General features: G+C 40.0%; 2 protein-coding genes and 1 long non-coding RNA gene across 3 annotated transcripts in view; 2 read left to right on the top strand and 1 right to left on the bottom strand.

The window, feature by feature from the left end:
* LOC144058945 (uncharacterized) overlaps positions 1 to 14,927 on the bottom strand; it is a 50,755-nt gene that overhangs the window by 34,817 nt on the left and 1,011 nt on the right. Inside the window, exons 2-5 of the long non-coding RNA XR_013295523.1 lie at positions 14,152 to 14,403; positions 13,033 to 13,124; positions 11,687 to 11,810; positions 11,501 to 11,609 (exon numbers count right to left, since the gene is read on the bottom strand). This is a non-coding gene — a long non-coding RNA (uncharacterized LOC144058945). The remainder of the gene's footprint in view (positions 1 to 11,500; positions 11,610 to 11,686; positions 11,811 to 13,032; positions 13,125 to 14,151; positions 14,404 to 14,927) is intronic.
* Positions 454 to 8,388, top strand: spon2b (spondin 2b, extracellular matrix protein). The gene is made up of 6 exons (XM_077578227.1): positions 454 to 521; positions 1,326 to 1,596; positions 2,904 to 3,127; positions 3,681 to 3,872; positions 4,336 to 4,522; positions 7,882 to 8,388. Exons 2-6 carry the CDS (start codon positions 1,353 to 1,355, stop codon positions 8,058 to 8,060), a joined length of 1,026 nt encoding a protein of 341 aa, XP_077434353.1. The 5' UTR covers positions 454 to 521; positions 1,326 to 1,352; the 3' UTR covers positions 8,061 to 8,388.
* On the top strand, positions 11,456 to 14,396 carry LOC144058944 (transmembrane emp24 domain-containing protein 11). The gene is made up of 5 exons (XM_077577628.1): positions 11,456 to 11,591; positions 11,726 to 11,817; positions 12,992 to 13,117; positions 13,201 to 13,347; positions 14,247 to 14,396. The coding sequence occupies exons 1-5, from the start codon at positions 11,456 to 11,458 to the stop codon at positions 14,394 to 14,396; spliced, it is 651 nt and encodes a 216-aa protein (XP_077433754.1).

Raw genomic sequence — 14,927 nt, 5'->3', positions numbered from 1 at the left:
TGAAATGCAAAACAGTATGGGCATTTATGTTGCAAAACGCAGAGCTGCCAAATGTTCCGGAAATCACAGACCGCTAACTCGTAAATGTCATGCTTGTTCTGATTTGTTTTTTTTGTTTTGTTTTTTATATCAGATTGGCCGCTGCTCTCGGCTTTATTTTTCCCTCGGCTTTCCATGTGGTAGCCCTACTTGTGTGTGAGCCTATGTTTGCACAGTTGACATAGATGTCTTTGGAAAAGCTGGTATAGGATCAACTGACAAGCAGATAGGATGCGGTGGAGCATGTTTAGAAAAGGGAGTGGAACTGTGTGTGGGGGGGGGGGGGGGTGAAAAGGAGGGTTAAGGGGATGGATGAGATATTAGGGAAGGAGGGGGTGAAGCTTCTGAAAAGATATAAAAAGGGAAAATTGGACTTTGGAGCTTTGCAGTCACTTTTGCCGGCAGCCACAACCACTGCTCTCCACCCCCCTCATCTCTCTCTTCCTCAACCCTTCATTCATCAGGAACCCTCTGCAAAACCAGTGAGTATTAAGCAACTACTGTATATACACTCTCACAAATGCATGCAGACGATATGTATTCATGACTGCAAGTAGCAGCAGAATTTGTGCCTACTAAATAAGCATATTAGCAATTATTTTGGAGAAGATTGACAGTGAAGTAAAAATGTGATCTGTGTGCAATGTAGATGAATGTGTTTAAAATGTCTTTTCACTAAGCAATATACTATGGTAAACACTACAATGTGTGGAAGTGGCAAAAAATATCTGCTGCAATAACTACGGGATGTAAATGAGACAACTGGACATGGTCATGAATACAACTGAGAGCAGATTACATGTGAGATGCACGTCTATACAGACTCAAGTGGATGTGAAATGTGTATGTGTATCACCTGTCTATATATGCAAATGAGAATGAAACGACAGCAATTCTGAGAAAATATATCTGATATATGCAGAAGTTAATTTGGCCAGCAGATTAGTCAACAGCATTGTTTGCAGCAAAAAACTATATGTGCAGTTACTGTACATATAGTAATACATTACATGTACATTATGTATGTATCTATAAGTAGTCTGTATTTAAGCATTTGAGAATGAACTAAACAGTATTTTACAGTAATTAGATATGAGATGTGAATGTGAAAAGCAACAAGAATAGTAAGCAGTGTTGTATGTAAAACACTGTATCAATACTTTCTATATAAACATTTGTAAATATGAAAATAAATATCATCAACGCGATCAATTGTCTTCAATGTACCTAACATATTTTTGGGACTGTCCATTTCCATTAAGACTATTCTGACTCTTTTCCTTAAGTCTTAAGTTTCCCGCTTATCCCGCCTCATGATCATGGACGCCTCGACAAGTATCTCCTCCGCCAGTGAGGCCCTCCTCCGCCTCGCGGTGGTCATGATGCTGACGCTGGGTCACGGTGTCCATCCGATGCCCGTGCCGACGGACGTCCCCGTGTGTACCGCCTCGGAACCAGCCCAGTACAACTTGACCTTTACTGGCAAGTGGACCCGAGATGCTTTCCCCAAACAGTATCCTGTCTACCGCCCCCCTGCGCAATGGTCCAACCTTGTCGGTGAGTACATTACAGTATAGGTACACTAACAACACCAACTTTATGTGTCCCATCTTATATACCAACAGCAACATTACATACACTAGACTGAACAGACAGCTTGAAAATTCAGCCACGGAAGTCAGTTATACGTAGCAACACATGATTTGGTAGCCATGTCAATCATTTAGCACATACACCAGCAAAAGATTTTGCGCTTTTGCTTTTGCGTGTAGGTGGGGCGTGGTGTCCTCATGACTCACATTCAAAAATTTATATATATTTCTTTCACTGCATAAAAACTACATAAAGCCCATTGTTTTCCGGTGAGTGAGTAGTCTAGGAGCCTTATGGACAACCATAACGGCCATTGCTCCTAAGAAACCATTGCTGGCAGTAATTAAGTGGAATGGTAAAACCCTCATTAAACATTTTCACTGGTTCAGTGACAGAACAAAATGAGTCCACTGCTGCCAGGTCATTGTAAAAAAAAAAAAAAACATGTGAGGACAAGCTAAATTAACAAACAACAAAATGAAAACAGTCAAGTGAAAAAAAAGCAAAACATACCGAAAGTCAGTGGTGTCCAAACTATAGCCCGGGGGCCATTAGCCCGCCAACCTTTTTCAGCAGCCCGCGGCATAAAAAAAAAACTATATTTGTACAGTTGGTGGAGACTACCTCTACTAGTATTGAATTCATTTTTATATTCTGTAGAACCTTTCTAGATATGAAAAGATACATTATAAATATTTACAAGTAAAATGGGTACATTCATCTTCCTGACACTGTGGTGAATAATTGGTCATTCATTTTTAGAAGCAAATATTGTTTCTCGAAATTGTGAACCTATTACATTAATTTATTAACTGCTTTAAATATGGTCAGATTACTACAATTGCTCTTGTTTTGGTTCTGAATATAATTCAGCTGCTGTTTAGTACAGGGGTGACTCTAATGGGATAAAGGGCCGGGCCACCCTAATATTTGGAAAAAAATCCTAAACTATTGCCTCATCTCATTTTACAATATATTTCTGTAATATATAAACAATATACAATTGCTTGACTGATTTTGGCCCTTGCATCCTTCGATTTTTCTGGATGTGGATTTGGACATCCCTGCCCTTAGTGGTGTAATAAGCATCAGATCTCATCTCGTATCCACCAGACATGAGAAAACCATCTGATTTCCTAAATCCGATGCACTAAAAAGCAGTAGCCATTATCAGGGATGAAAGTAAATTGGATATAAAGTGACTAATATCAACTACTATGTAATTAAATACACAATGGTGATCCCTCTGTCTTTCCTCCCTCTGCCCTTAGGCGTGACCCACAGCTCTGACTACCACATGTGGCAGCGTAATGGCTTTGCCAGCAACGGAGTGAGGGAGTTCACAGAGAAAGGCGAAGCTTGGACACTCATGAAGGAAGTGGAGCAGGCCGGGGAACAGATTCAGAGCGTTTATGGCATCTTCTCAGCTCCTGCTGTCAGAGAAGGCACCGGCCAGAGCAGCGCTGTGGTTGAGGTCTTTGCCAGACACTCCTATGTGAGTCACTCACATCCCTGGCTTGCTAAATACTAGGTCAGGGTTTCGATCGGACCCTGTCAGGGGTTAGTGTATGATTGACAATAGCGGCCCGGTCAAAACCACTTTCTCTGAAGGTTTAATTCAATAAAGGCCTAAGCAAAGAGGGGCTGAGGCAAAGAAATGGAGCATGTATGACCTCGATGCAGCAGCCATATATCAGGAACACTATTACAACAAGAAATACATAACAAAACAAGCAAAAGTGACATTAAAACGGCAGCTTCGACCGTTCCAGCTCTTGCATCTGTAAGGAAAATTTATGCCTTGACACGTTACGTAAAGCTCAGCAGGAGTAGGGTTGAACTTCAAGCTGAGCGAGTCTTCAGGGTGGTCGTAAAGTTGGAGGACGTGTCCGGCCAGGTTTGAAGTTAAAATGCGGGCAATGTAACTAACTTAGGGCTTTGATGTTGGAGTCAGTGACTTATCTGAAAAATGAATTGACCTAATAGCCTAGAACATGATTAGACTATCTCTTAATGTGGTAACCTTGCTCTATTTGTCAATTCTCCAGCTGTCATTTATCATCCGCCTCGTTCCGAGCCCCGACTGGTTTGTGGGAGCGGATAGTGTGGATCTGTGCAACGGTGACCAGTGGAAAGACAGTGTGTCTCTGGAGCTCTTCCCCTACGACGCTGGGACCGACAGCGGCTTTACGTTCTCCTCGCCCAACTTTGAGACCATGCCTCAAGACAAAATAACCCAGGTACGACAGTCAGATTTAGGTCTTGAGCACTTGGTGCAAAGGCCCACTTCGACATTGTCATTTTGAGACCAAACAAAGAGCCATTTTGAGGGATTTCCCATGCTCCTTGCTAGCCTAGTGAATGTTTGGTAGGTTATTGAAAATTCAGCAACCAACACTTGTATCGCTTGGCAACACAAAATTTAGAAGACATGTCCATCTTGAGTAAACCCACCATTTTTATGGTTTTCTGGGGTCCTTCACAGATGAACTTTTCCTGCCACTTTCAGTTAGCAACATGGAATTTGGCAGGCATGTCTATAATGAATAATATCACAAAAGAATCCGCCGTATTGATTTAAAACTGACATTTTAGGGTCATTTAGCCCCTTTCATCCTTTAAAGACACATTCCTCCTGGAGGAGTAAGCTCCCCAAGCTTCTTATCTTATCCTAAGTCATTTCTTGTCCTTTTGCATTCCTAGATAACCTCATCCTTCCCCAGCCACCCAGCCAACTCCTTCTACTACCCCCGCCTGAAGCACCTCCCACCCATTGCCAAGGTAACACTGACCAAGATAAAGAAGACCAATCAGATCATAAGCCTTCCGGCAGAGCCCACCGAGTCCAACCTGCTGCCAACGGGGAATGAGATTGAGGACAACCTCATAAGTAAGTGGGAGGAATAATACGTCAAGCATGAGCCATTTTTGGTCAATGACAGTTACACACAAATTAGGTGTTAAAAAGTCAAATCATGTATTAAAAAATATAGTACATGTCCTCAATGCCAATGCAAATGTAAAGAGGTAAAACATTTGTTAAGTGTGAGTTCATGTCAGACATAATCAATAAACCATTAAAGAGCTGGTCTCCCAAAAAAATAAAAAAATAAAATAGAATGTGACGAGCCTTTTTAATTTCAATTTTAAAGGGGAAGTCAACCCCCAAAATATTTCTTGACAATAATATGTTCTATGCAGCCCCACCAGTCTAAATACGATATTCTGGTTAATATTGTGTTTGTGGAATATGAGTTAAGCAGTAAAATCCTTATCTGTATAGAAAGGTGGCCATTTTGCCACTTGCTGTCAACTGAAGTTGACATCACAGTTGCTCAGGCAACTACCAATCACAACTCACCTGTTTTCTGAAGCTGAGCTGTGGTTGGTCATTATCTGAAACCTGAGCAACTGTGATGTCATCTTCAGTCGACAGTAACTATCAAAATGGCCGCCCCCCACAGATAGATAAAGTCAGCTGGAGGTTGCTGCATAACTCATAATCCACAAACGTAATATCAATCAGAATGTCATGTTTAGACTAGTGAGGTCACATATAACATAATATTGTCAAGAAATGTTTAAGATTGACTTTCCCTTGCCTATTAATATTTCTGTAAGAACTGCACGTCATAAGATTACTTGCCAGTCACAATCCAAACAGTGACTCAATGTATCAACAACTGTATGCCACATCTACAAGTTTTAAGCTAACATGTTCCGCATGACCTATACTTGAAACAATGTTGAGAGCAAGCTGACCTGCTCAGAAGCATTTGGGAGCCATTAAGGTCAGCACTAAAACTCAAAGAGGACCAGAAAAAAAGGAAAAAGACACATCTGGCATCTTAAGGAAAAGACAGCGATAATATGGGTCAGCCACCGAAAAATGGGAGGCAGACGTTTATATTTCAACAGGATCACTACTAATGAGGTGAAGATCCATTCAGTCTGTGCTGATTCACGGACAGTTGCTGTTTATGACTCCCTGTTGCGCCGATTAAGCGAGCGAGCCAAAGCAGGAAGAAAAGAAAAATACAGATCTTTTTACAAGACGACCACACGGCGGTCCTGCTGATGTTGGATGGGAGGGTTATGAGAATGTGTCAACCTGAAAAGGCTAATGTGACAAAGGATTTATAGAAAGAAAAAGGAAAAAGAGTAGTTGACAGGTTTGTCCCCCATGATGAGACGTCATTAGGGACCAACAATCAGGGATGTATTCCAGAGTTTACACAACAAAAACCTACAGTAGTAAAATGAAACTTACAGACATTGATGCTGTCCAAACAATCCCAGTTCACACTGATTCTCCTAATAAATCTGACAACATAACATGCTAGGCCAGTAGTTGTCGTCAATGAAAACATCTTTCGTAAGTACCACAGCTCTGAGTCTGGATTGCTGAAGAACTGATTTAACACTATTCTATTGTCACGCTCTGGGGTTATGTAAACAACCAGTCCAAACAGCGGTTTTTGTTTTTTCATTTTTTAGTCCTTGCAAACAGCCCCCAATGTCTCATCCATAGTTTTATCTATTACTCCTCAATATTCCTAGAGGGCCGGAAAGATGACATTCACGGCTGATTCACAATCACCTTCTTGAACCTGGTTCTGTGTAATATATTCACAGATGTCAACCAATATAGGCCAAGTTTGACTGATGCTATTTCATACTTAAGCCCACTAACGTCTTCCCAGTGTCCTTAATGGACCTGCAATATGAAGCCGGGTCAGCCTTGACGCAATCTTCCAGTAGGCAATCCATCAGTGCTGCCTCTGTAACTCGCCTCATCCTTCTGCTTTTCTACTTTTAGTTGGACCAAATTTGTACTCAATCACACTTACCAGCTTTCTTTCATTTTGATTCTCAGAAGATGAACACTGAAATGAGACGTCACATTTTGGTCTGGTTCTTAAAGGAGCACCAGAAGTTGGTGCTTGGTGCTCATTTTTTTCCACAACCCATCCACCTCACTGGATAAACAAAATCAAAAGATCGTGGATCACCCTTTATGTACTTTATTTTCAACTGAATGTGAAAAAAGCAGGAAGTTACATCCAAAGTGCCATAACTTTAAAATTAAATGACTCTTCAAGCAGTGGAAATTAAAATATGCTTTTTCAAACATTGATTGAATACCAAATGAAACTGACAACAGTTTCTGCTGATTTAAAGAGATGGGACTTCTGTTACACTGAAGGACATCATCATCATCACCATCACCCAGAAACCACTAAAGACTGCCTTCTGATACTGTTTTCGGCACAGACTGTTTCCCAAGGATTTTAGTCAGTGTTAAGTTGCCAGGCAGACCATCATATGTTGTGAAACTTCCTAGTTGACGAAAGCAATGTCTTTCTCCTCACATATCTTTTGTAGTTTTGCTCCACCTTACAGTAAAATTTTATTAAAGAGACAATCAATGCATTAAAGGACTTAAAAGATACAGGACCTCCCCATCAGCCGATTTTGCATAGTTCTCCATGGTGTGGGCGGTCCACCAGCCGACATACTATATTTTGGGAATGATCCCGTTGTAAACTCCTTTGTTGATGAGCACTTCCGTCAATGCATACTGACGCCAATTTTGTCTACCACTCTGATAAACCAAAAGCAACAAAGTGTTGCACAAATCCATCTACTACAAGTATGTCCTAGCGCTGTTCAATCTCCCCCTAGATTAAATAATACCAAAAATAGCTCACTCCTTTCTTGTTGCATTTTTGTTACAGCTTTCATCAAAAAGCACACCCCAAAATTCAGATGCTTTTAATTTTTCACTCCTCTCTGGGCGCATTGTTGTATTGCTGACACTTCTTTTAATATTCTCCTTCATGGGTTAGGGTAAGGATTTAGGTTTAGAATTAAGGGTCAAATTTAGGGGTTTGGGATTAGGGGTTGGAGTTAGAGTTTAGGAACAGGGGCCAGCGGTTTGGGTTAGGATTATTGTTTGAGTTATTTCTACTAATCTTTAGACAATAGGGTTAAGATTATAGGTCAAGATTTAAATTTAGGATTGGGTGTTAGGGTTATATTTACTATTCCCATTTAGGGTTAAGATTTAGGATTTGAGGTTATGTTTAGGGGTTGGGGGTGGAGCTTCAGGTTAGGGAATGTGAAAAGGGCTAACCCGCCTCTTGGGTACGACTGTCCTAAATCAAACCTGAGAAAAAGGGAGCGCATGCATCTTGGCGTACCCGTGTCCACCACCCATCAACTAAAGTCTAACATTGTGCAACGCAGAAACGCCACTGGACTGCGAGGTGTCAGGATGGTCTCCCTGGGGCCTGTGCAAGGGCAAGTGCGGAGATGCAGGCCTGCAACACCGCACACGCTATGTCCTCATGCAGCATGCCAACAATGGAGCACCCTGTCCCCTGCTGGAAGAGGAGCGAAAGTGCGTGCCAGACAACTGCTTATGACTAGGCCTGGAAACTAAGCAGGAGAAGAAGAAGCAGACGGATGGCAGAGGGAAGAAGGACCGGAAGGTGCGGCGAGGACGGAAAAGACGTAGGAGGAGATACAACATCAAAAGGTCTGCAGTTTATTTGCTTGAGTCGTGAACTGGACCTTCTGCTTAGTCAGTGTTTAAATAAGATTCTGATGAGTCCTAAGGAAGGATTTGAAATCAATGGAGAGGTGTAGTTTGGTTATCATCACCGTTAGACATTGATTCAATCTTGCAGGCAATCAAAAAGTCGCCTTAGGATGAATTGAACGCAAGAAAAGAATGTATTTATTTACAGGATTTTAACCTGTCATGTACAAATATGAATGTAGTCATTTGTATTCTTTTTTGTAATGCTTCTAAGGTACTGGTTTCATGAAGAAAATATTTTTGTATAAAACAATACCATAAATATATTTTTTAAAAAGTGATATCTGTTTCGTTAATAAAATTGTGTTGATAAATCTTCATGTAGTGGTCATTTTGTCATCAAATGAATCTGATCTGTAAGGATTTCAAAGCCACCAAATAGATTGATTATTTGGTTTGGTTAAATTCAAATTAAGATGAATTACAGCATGAGAAACTGACGTTGCAGTCAACAACTTCACTCTGTACCCCTTCTTGTCAAAAGTAATCTGGTTTTTGATATTTGATACTTCAAAACAACAAAATCCCTGTTAGCATAATTACATTTGAGTCATCTTGTGTGCTAAGCGAACGTAGCAGCCTAAATAATTGCTTTGTGCTCCTATTTGTCATATATATATATATATATATATATATATATATATATATACATATATATATTAAGATAAGATATAGGCTATTTGGAATAGCAGGAGATGCTAACGTAGCAGTCTACATTTTCACCCTGTATTACATCTTGTCAAACATTACAAACGGTCTCAAATGCCCAACACCAGTCAACATTTGACGCAAATCAGGGCCTTTTGTTCAAAATAAAAATGGTCAATATCCAGGGTGAAAAAAGAAATAGAGACCCGTTATGTAGACAAAGATCACAGATCACATTGGAGGCAAGGTTGGGAATCAACTTGCCTTGAGGTGTTTAACAACCACAAACACATACTGTTCGTATTCTAACATACTAGGCGCATGAATAAGCCTTTGAAATGTGCGACCATAAACTACGTAAAGGTACCTACCAACCGACTTTAAAACAAATGATCTACCTTGAGCCTTGAAATCACACTTGATGCCGCTGCACATCTAAGTATTAGATAATCCCGGTTAATGTCTAAAGCAGACACTCTTGCAACCGTGACAGAGAAATATGCCTTATTTCCTGAATTACACCAGTTGAAATATGTAAAACAGACACAAACGTGCACACGCTGCACCTCTCAACACACTGGAAGAGACAGATTGAATAGCAATAGCACACATCTGCTGCCTTTGATTGATGACAGACGGGGAAATAAATGAAAGACATTACAAACGGCAGCAGAAGATTAGATACAATTTCCAGGTCTTTCCTGTACACTCTCCTTAGAAATGTCCTTATCTAATGTCATTGGGATCCACATACCGCCGTGTTCAGTGGGTAAGGTTACATATTTACGCATCACTGGCACGTTTACGCAGCCTCTAGAATGTGGATGTGATGGCTAGCTATATGCTTTTGGCAGTACGTCAAACTTGTTAACTCATTTGAAACTGCGAGATCCAAATGTGAGTAAGTGGAAGGTCAACCTAAAAAAAAACTAGGTTTCTTGTGACTGCTATTGTTTTTCATTTGGCTGTTTAATACACACATATTTATTGTAAATATGATTCATCACTGCTTTAGAGTAGGTTAGCACAGAAATGTGACGTGTATACTGTATACACTAAAATAATGACTCGTCATGCGATTTACACTCAGGTGTGACTTGTAGCTCCAACTCGAACACAAAATCCCCGGTCGCTAATCTCGTTGATGGCAACAAACGAGTTCCAGTTGGATTTGACACATTTAAAATGGCTTATTTTTAACTAGAATGATTCCCGTGTCGCATTGTTGCCAATTGTAGAATCCTGGTCGGTTATTGCACCTTTTGGTGCTGCAAATATATTATAATATAAATACAGATTTTTGTTGTACTATTGCTGTTACACTTGAACTGGTTAGTTATCTCTATCAACCGAGGCTGCTTTACCAGCATAAAAAGCATTAGTTTGACAGCACTCATTGGATCAACCCATACTTAGAACAACACAGAAAGTCAAAGTAACTCAATGATGATCTAAAACAGAGAATTGTACAAAAACAAAAGTTGGTAAATGTTTTTGGGAGCCATTTTGAAAGCAATTGCAGACGCTTAGATCCTCAGTTCAAACAATTGTAATGACGTACAAGCTATTCAGCCTTGAAAAAATAGCGCACAATTAATACCAAAAATCATGTCCATGATGAGTTCAAACAAAAAGTGTGACCACAAATGCGCTGAATACATATTGACACATGTACAATCAATGGTGTCAGGTTTTGAAAATGATAGATTTGCCCTAATTATATGGCTGCCAAAGAGTATATTGATTCAGCATTCGCAGCAAGGTGTGGGAGGATGTGGAGATGTGATACTTGACTTGAGTGCAAGGGGACAAGTACAACTTTAGCAGATGCTCACTTTGAGAGGAGACTCTATTCTCTGTGGGCACGTGGGTGTTAACATTATAAATGACCTCATGTAAAACAAGTATGCTGCTGTCAGTCATCTAACATGTTGAATAGTGTGGATTATATTCACGCTACTCTATAAATCTGAGCTGTGTTCTCAGGAAGAGCGTTTCATAATCCTTACGACAGTGGAGCCTTTGAACATTATCCGATTTGGGCGGATTATAAAACACCAAATCCCTATTAGGGTCAATTACATAGTATTTGTAATAAATCGCATAGCACAAGAAGTTAACATACGGTATACATCTGCACTGTGTACATAATTTTGTGTCTATGATTTATTTGATTTCAACAACTGCAAAAATCTTTTTTTGAATCAAAGAAAGGGGTGGGGTTAATGAGTAGTTAGGATCATTTATGCGCTTGTTGGGCAAATTGGGCATTTGCACCTACAGTAAAATCCAAAATTAAATAGGTTTAGTCATTGATTTCATTTGGTAGTTTTTTTTCCCTGTCTGGTAAAAATGCAATCATGATGAAACACTAGTAAGATGCTATTGGCTGCCAACTGCCAAGTGCACCAATCACACCACATGACCAATGTCTCGTCACGCAAAGCAGCACCTGTGACTTTCTCACACCCGGCAGCCTCCAGCATTGACACGCTGTGGACTTTTGGGAAACCCATTACAGACCTGTTTCATTGTACCCAAGCCACTTTTTCTTTAATCGGCCATACCAGAATGACCATGAAGCTCCAATGGGCCGTCTTTTTACTGCAGGCTTACCTGACGCTGGCGGCCGCCATGTATTTTGATCTGGGCGAGAAGGAAGAGCGATGCATCATCAAGGAGATTCCCGAGGACATGCTGGTGACGGGTGAGTTCTGTAGAGGGGCTAAGAATGAGCCAAAAACAATGGACAAAGTGACTCAGAGAACGACTCAATGTCTCTTGTAAAATGTGATGACTTACAGCAGGAGGCTCAAGTGAGCGTATCTCTTTCCCCCTCAGGATATTTCCTGTTGCAGCCCTGGGACATGAAGTCGTCCACCCACTCGCCTCACCTTGGCGTCACTGTGACAGTCAGGGACCCCAACTATGAGGTACAGTAAAGGAAGTTCTTGCAATAAATAAACAGTGACATGAAAAAAAGAATTTGGCCAATTACTGATTTCAGTTTTATTTTTGTTTTGTTTTTCAAGTCGAAGTCAACTTTAAACGTTTCCTGACAATAATATGTTACATGTGACCACACTATTCTAAACATGACATTCTGATTAATATTACATTTGTGGAATAAGAGTTATGAAGCAAAATCCAGCCATTTTTATCCATCTCAGGGGGCGGCCATTTTGCCACTTGCTGTCGACTGAAGATTACATCAATGCTGCTCAGGTCTCACGTAACAACCAATCACAGCTTAGCTTCAGAAAACAGGTGACCTGTGATTGGTCGCTCAGCTTCAGAAAACAGTTGAGATGTGATTGGTTGTTACCTGAGCCCTGAGCAACATTGATGTCATCTTCAGTCGACAGCAACTGGCAAAATGGCCGCCCCCTGAGATGGATAAAACGGCTGGATTTTCACTGCTTAACTCATATTCCACTAACACAATATTAAAGGTGGGGTCTTCAGTTTTGTCCGTTTGTGTTTGTAAACAACCAATTCAAAACTGACTCCTCCCATGGCTCAACCCCCACTCTTCTCGTCAACATTGCGCCTGCCTTCAGCGACACGCTCTGTGATTGGCTGGAGGGCTAAAAAATAAGACTTTCCACTCACAAACGTCCCTCTCATGGCAAAAACACAACAAAATGGCAAAATACAGGCAGGGGTAGTGGTAGACAATGACAAAATCACCACCACACATTAACAGAAGCCCAGAGGTGTTGATTGAGAAGGATTACATGTATATACATCCAGTGTTTAAGAAGTGTTTATTTCTGAGTGAAAGCGGCTCAACTCTGTCTCAAAAGGAGTGTGATGTTTAGTGTGTTGGTCGACGAATAGACACATTTTTTGCAGACGTTAAACTCCTCATAAAGAAAAGTAGTGTTCTTATAATTTTCTGCAATAATACAAATAAAACTCATTTCAAGTTATTTAGCTGTTAGCTATTATTCCACTGTTTAAGTTTTTGTCATATCGTTTCAGTGTCAAGGTAGAGATATAATACAGGCATAACTTAAAATTTTGGTCTCGTGACTGACAACACTAACTTGCTCGTCATAGAACAATTTGTGTCATCATTTCTGACTGCAATCCTTTTAACACTAGATGTTGATGAGCAAACGCTACGGCATCTTTGCTAAATTCACCTTCACGGCGCACACGTCCGGTCAGCACTTCCTCTGCTTCCAAACCAACTCCACCAGTTTCTCCGTTTTTGCTGGAGAACGTCTGGTAAGACCTGCAAACACACACAATCACACAAGGCTTCATTTTTATTTATTTTAAACAATCATGATTCTGCTTGTGTTTGGCAGAAGTTACATTTGGATGTTCAAATAGGCGAGCATGTCATGAATCCGAAAGTCGACGGAACCAAAGACAACCTGAAGACACTGGAATACAGCCTGCAACATCTCATTGATCAGATGGTGTTTATCACCAGGCAGCAGGATTACCAACGGGTAAAACTGGATGATATGGCCGTCGAATAAAAGTTTGGGGTTTTCCTGATAAAAATCAGATTTTAATTGATTTTGCCCTATCTAATGTAAACATAACTTTACATTACATTTGACATTATTCAAAACAATTTTAACTTTTTGTTGATTTACCCCTTATGAGATTTACTTTACTTCTCCTAATTCCAGCTATTTCTTTTTTGCAGCAATAAAACACATCAGTTGTCACAGAAATAATATAAATACATAGGGTTAGGGTTAGGGCTAGGGTTTCTTTTTTTATAGATTTGTCAAAACATTTACAGAATCATTAAAAATGTTGCGGTTACTACACTACAATGGACTCAAGGACCGGGCCGGCTTGCGAATTGCAAAAATCTGCATATAATTGATGTCCTTATTTTTATTTTTTTATTAAATCCAGAACATTCTTCAAAAAACGCTAACAGATCATCTCCAAAGCGTGTTCCACGCAAAAATACTTAATCGACATGATGTTATGATCTTTGGCAATGTTTAGCGCAATTATGACTGTGATTGCATTTGACAAGTCTTCTTTCTTGTTTTGTTGCTTTAGTTTTTTTTTAATAATGTCAAATGCATTTTGCGCTTTTATTTCTTAGCAGGAATTATAGTTATAGCTTAAATAACGGAAAAGTCAATAAATATGTCCACCATTGGCAACATTACTTTTGTAAACTAGCTCTGTTCACAGTCATGTTGTTATGTAAGCGGTGCACATCAGCTGGGATACGCTTAGACTACGGAAACCGCAAAAGAAAACAAAAAAGTTGAAAACAAAATCACCTTAAGCAACAAAATCAACTATTGTAATATCCCAATCCTCTATTTAAAATTCCAGAGTAGTTGATCACGTATAAAGTTGTTGTTTCTGCCAACAGGAAAAGGAAGAGATCTTCCGTCAGATCAGTGAGGACACACACAGTACAGTGCTGTGGTGGGCCGTGTTGCAGATCTTCCTTCTGCTCTCAGTTGGTTTCTGGCAGATGAAGCGGCTCAAAGATTTCTTCATCGCCAAGAAACTCGTCTGAAAACCGCCTGTCAAACATGGGAAAATCACATGTTGTTATTTACTTGTAGTACATTACTGCCATGGTGATTATTTATGACAATGCCTCTTAAACTGGTAGTGATTTGGTTCTTTCTTGGAATCCTAAATGAATAAATGTAATATTTTGCCATAACATTGATATACTGTGCTGGGAAACCCTGCCTTAGAATAATAAATAGTCAGGACACAAGACAATAATTATGTCCAGGGCTTTAAAGGAAACATTATGGAATTTGATTTCACAAATTCAGTTTAAAAACAGTTGCCTGGTGTCTTAATAAAGTGTGTGACAGTCTTTCCTCAAAATACCCCAAAAATGAAGAACCTAATATCTGTAACAATGTTAGATAGTGCTAATCTGTGCTAAAGTTGCTGCTCTGCTTACATTTTGCTGTTTGTGTGATCCTGTAAATTAAATGTTGTTTTTCCTTTAAGTTTGTCCAGTCTGGTCAAGTGTGTGAAATCACTAGTTGAGAAACTAGTGTGGGGGCGGTAATTATGTAAATAAGCC

Source organism: Vanacampus margaritifer, chromosome 10, assembly GCF_051991255.1.
Source record: "Vanacampus margaritifer isolate UIUO_Vmar chromosome 10, RoL_Vmar_1.0, whole genome shotgun sequence".
NCBI classification, from domain to species: Eukaryota; Metazoa; Chordata; class Actinopteri; order Syngnathiformes; family Syngnathidae; genus Vanacampus; species Vanacampus margaritifer.
This window is presented reverse-complemented; position numbering and strand designations above follow the sequence as displayed.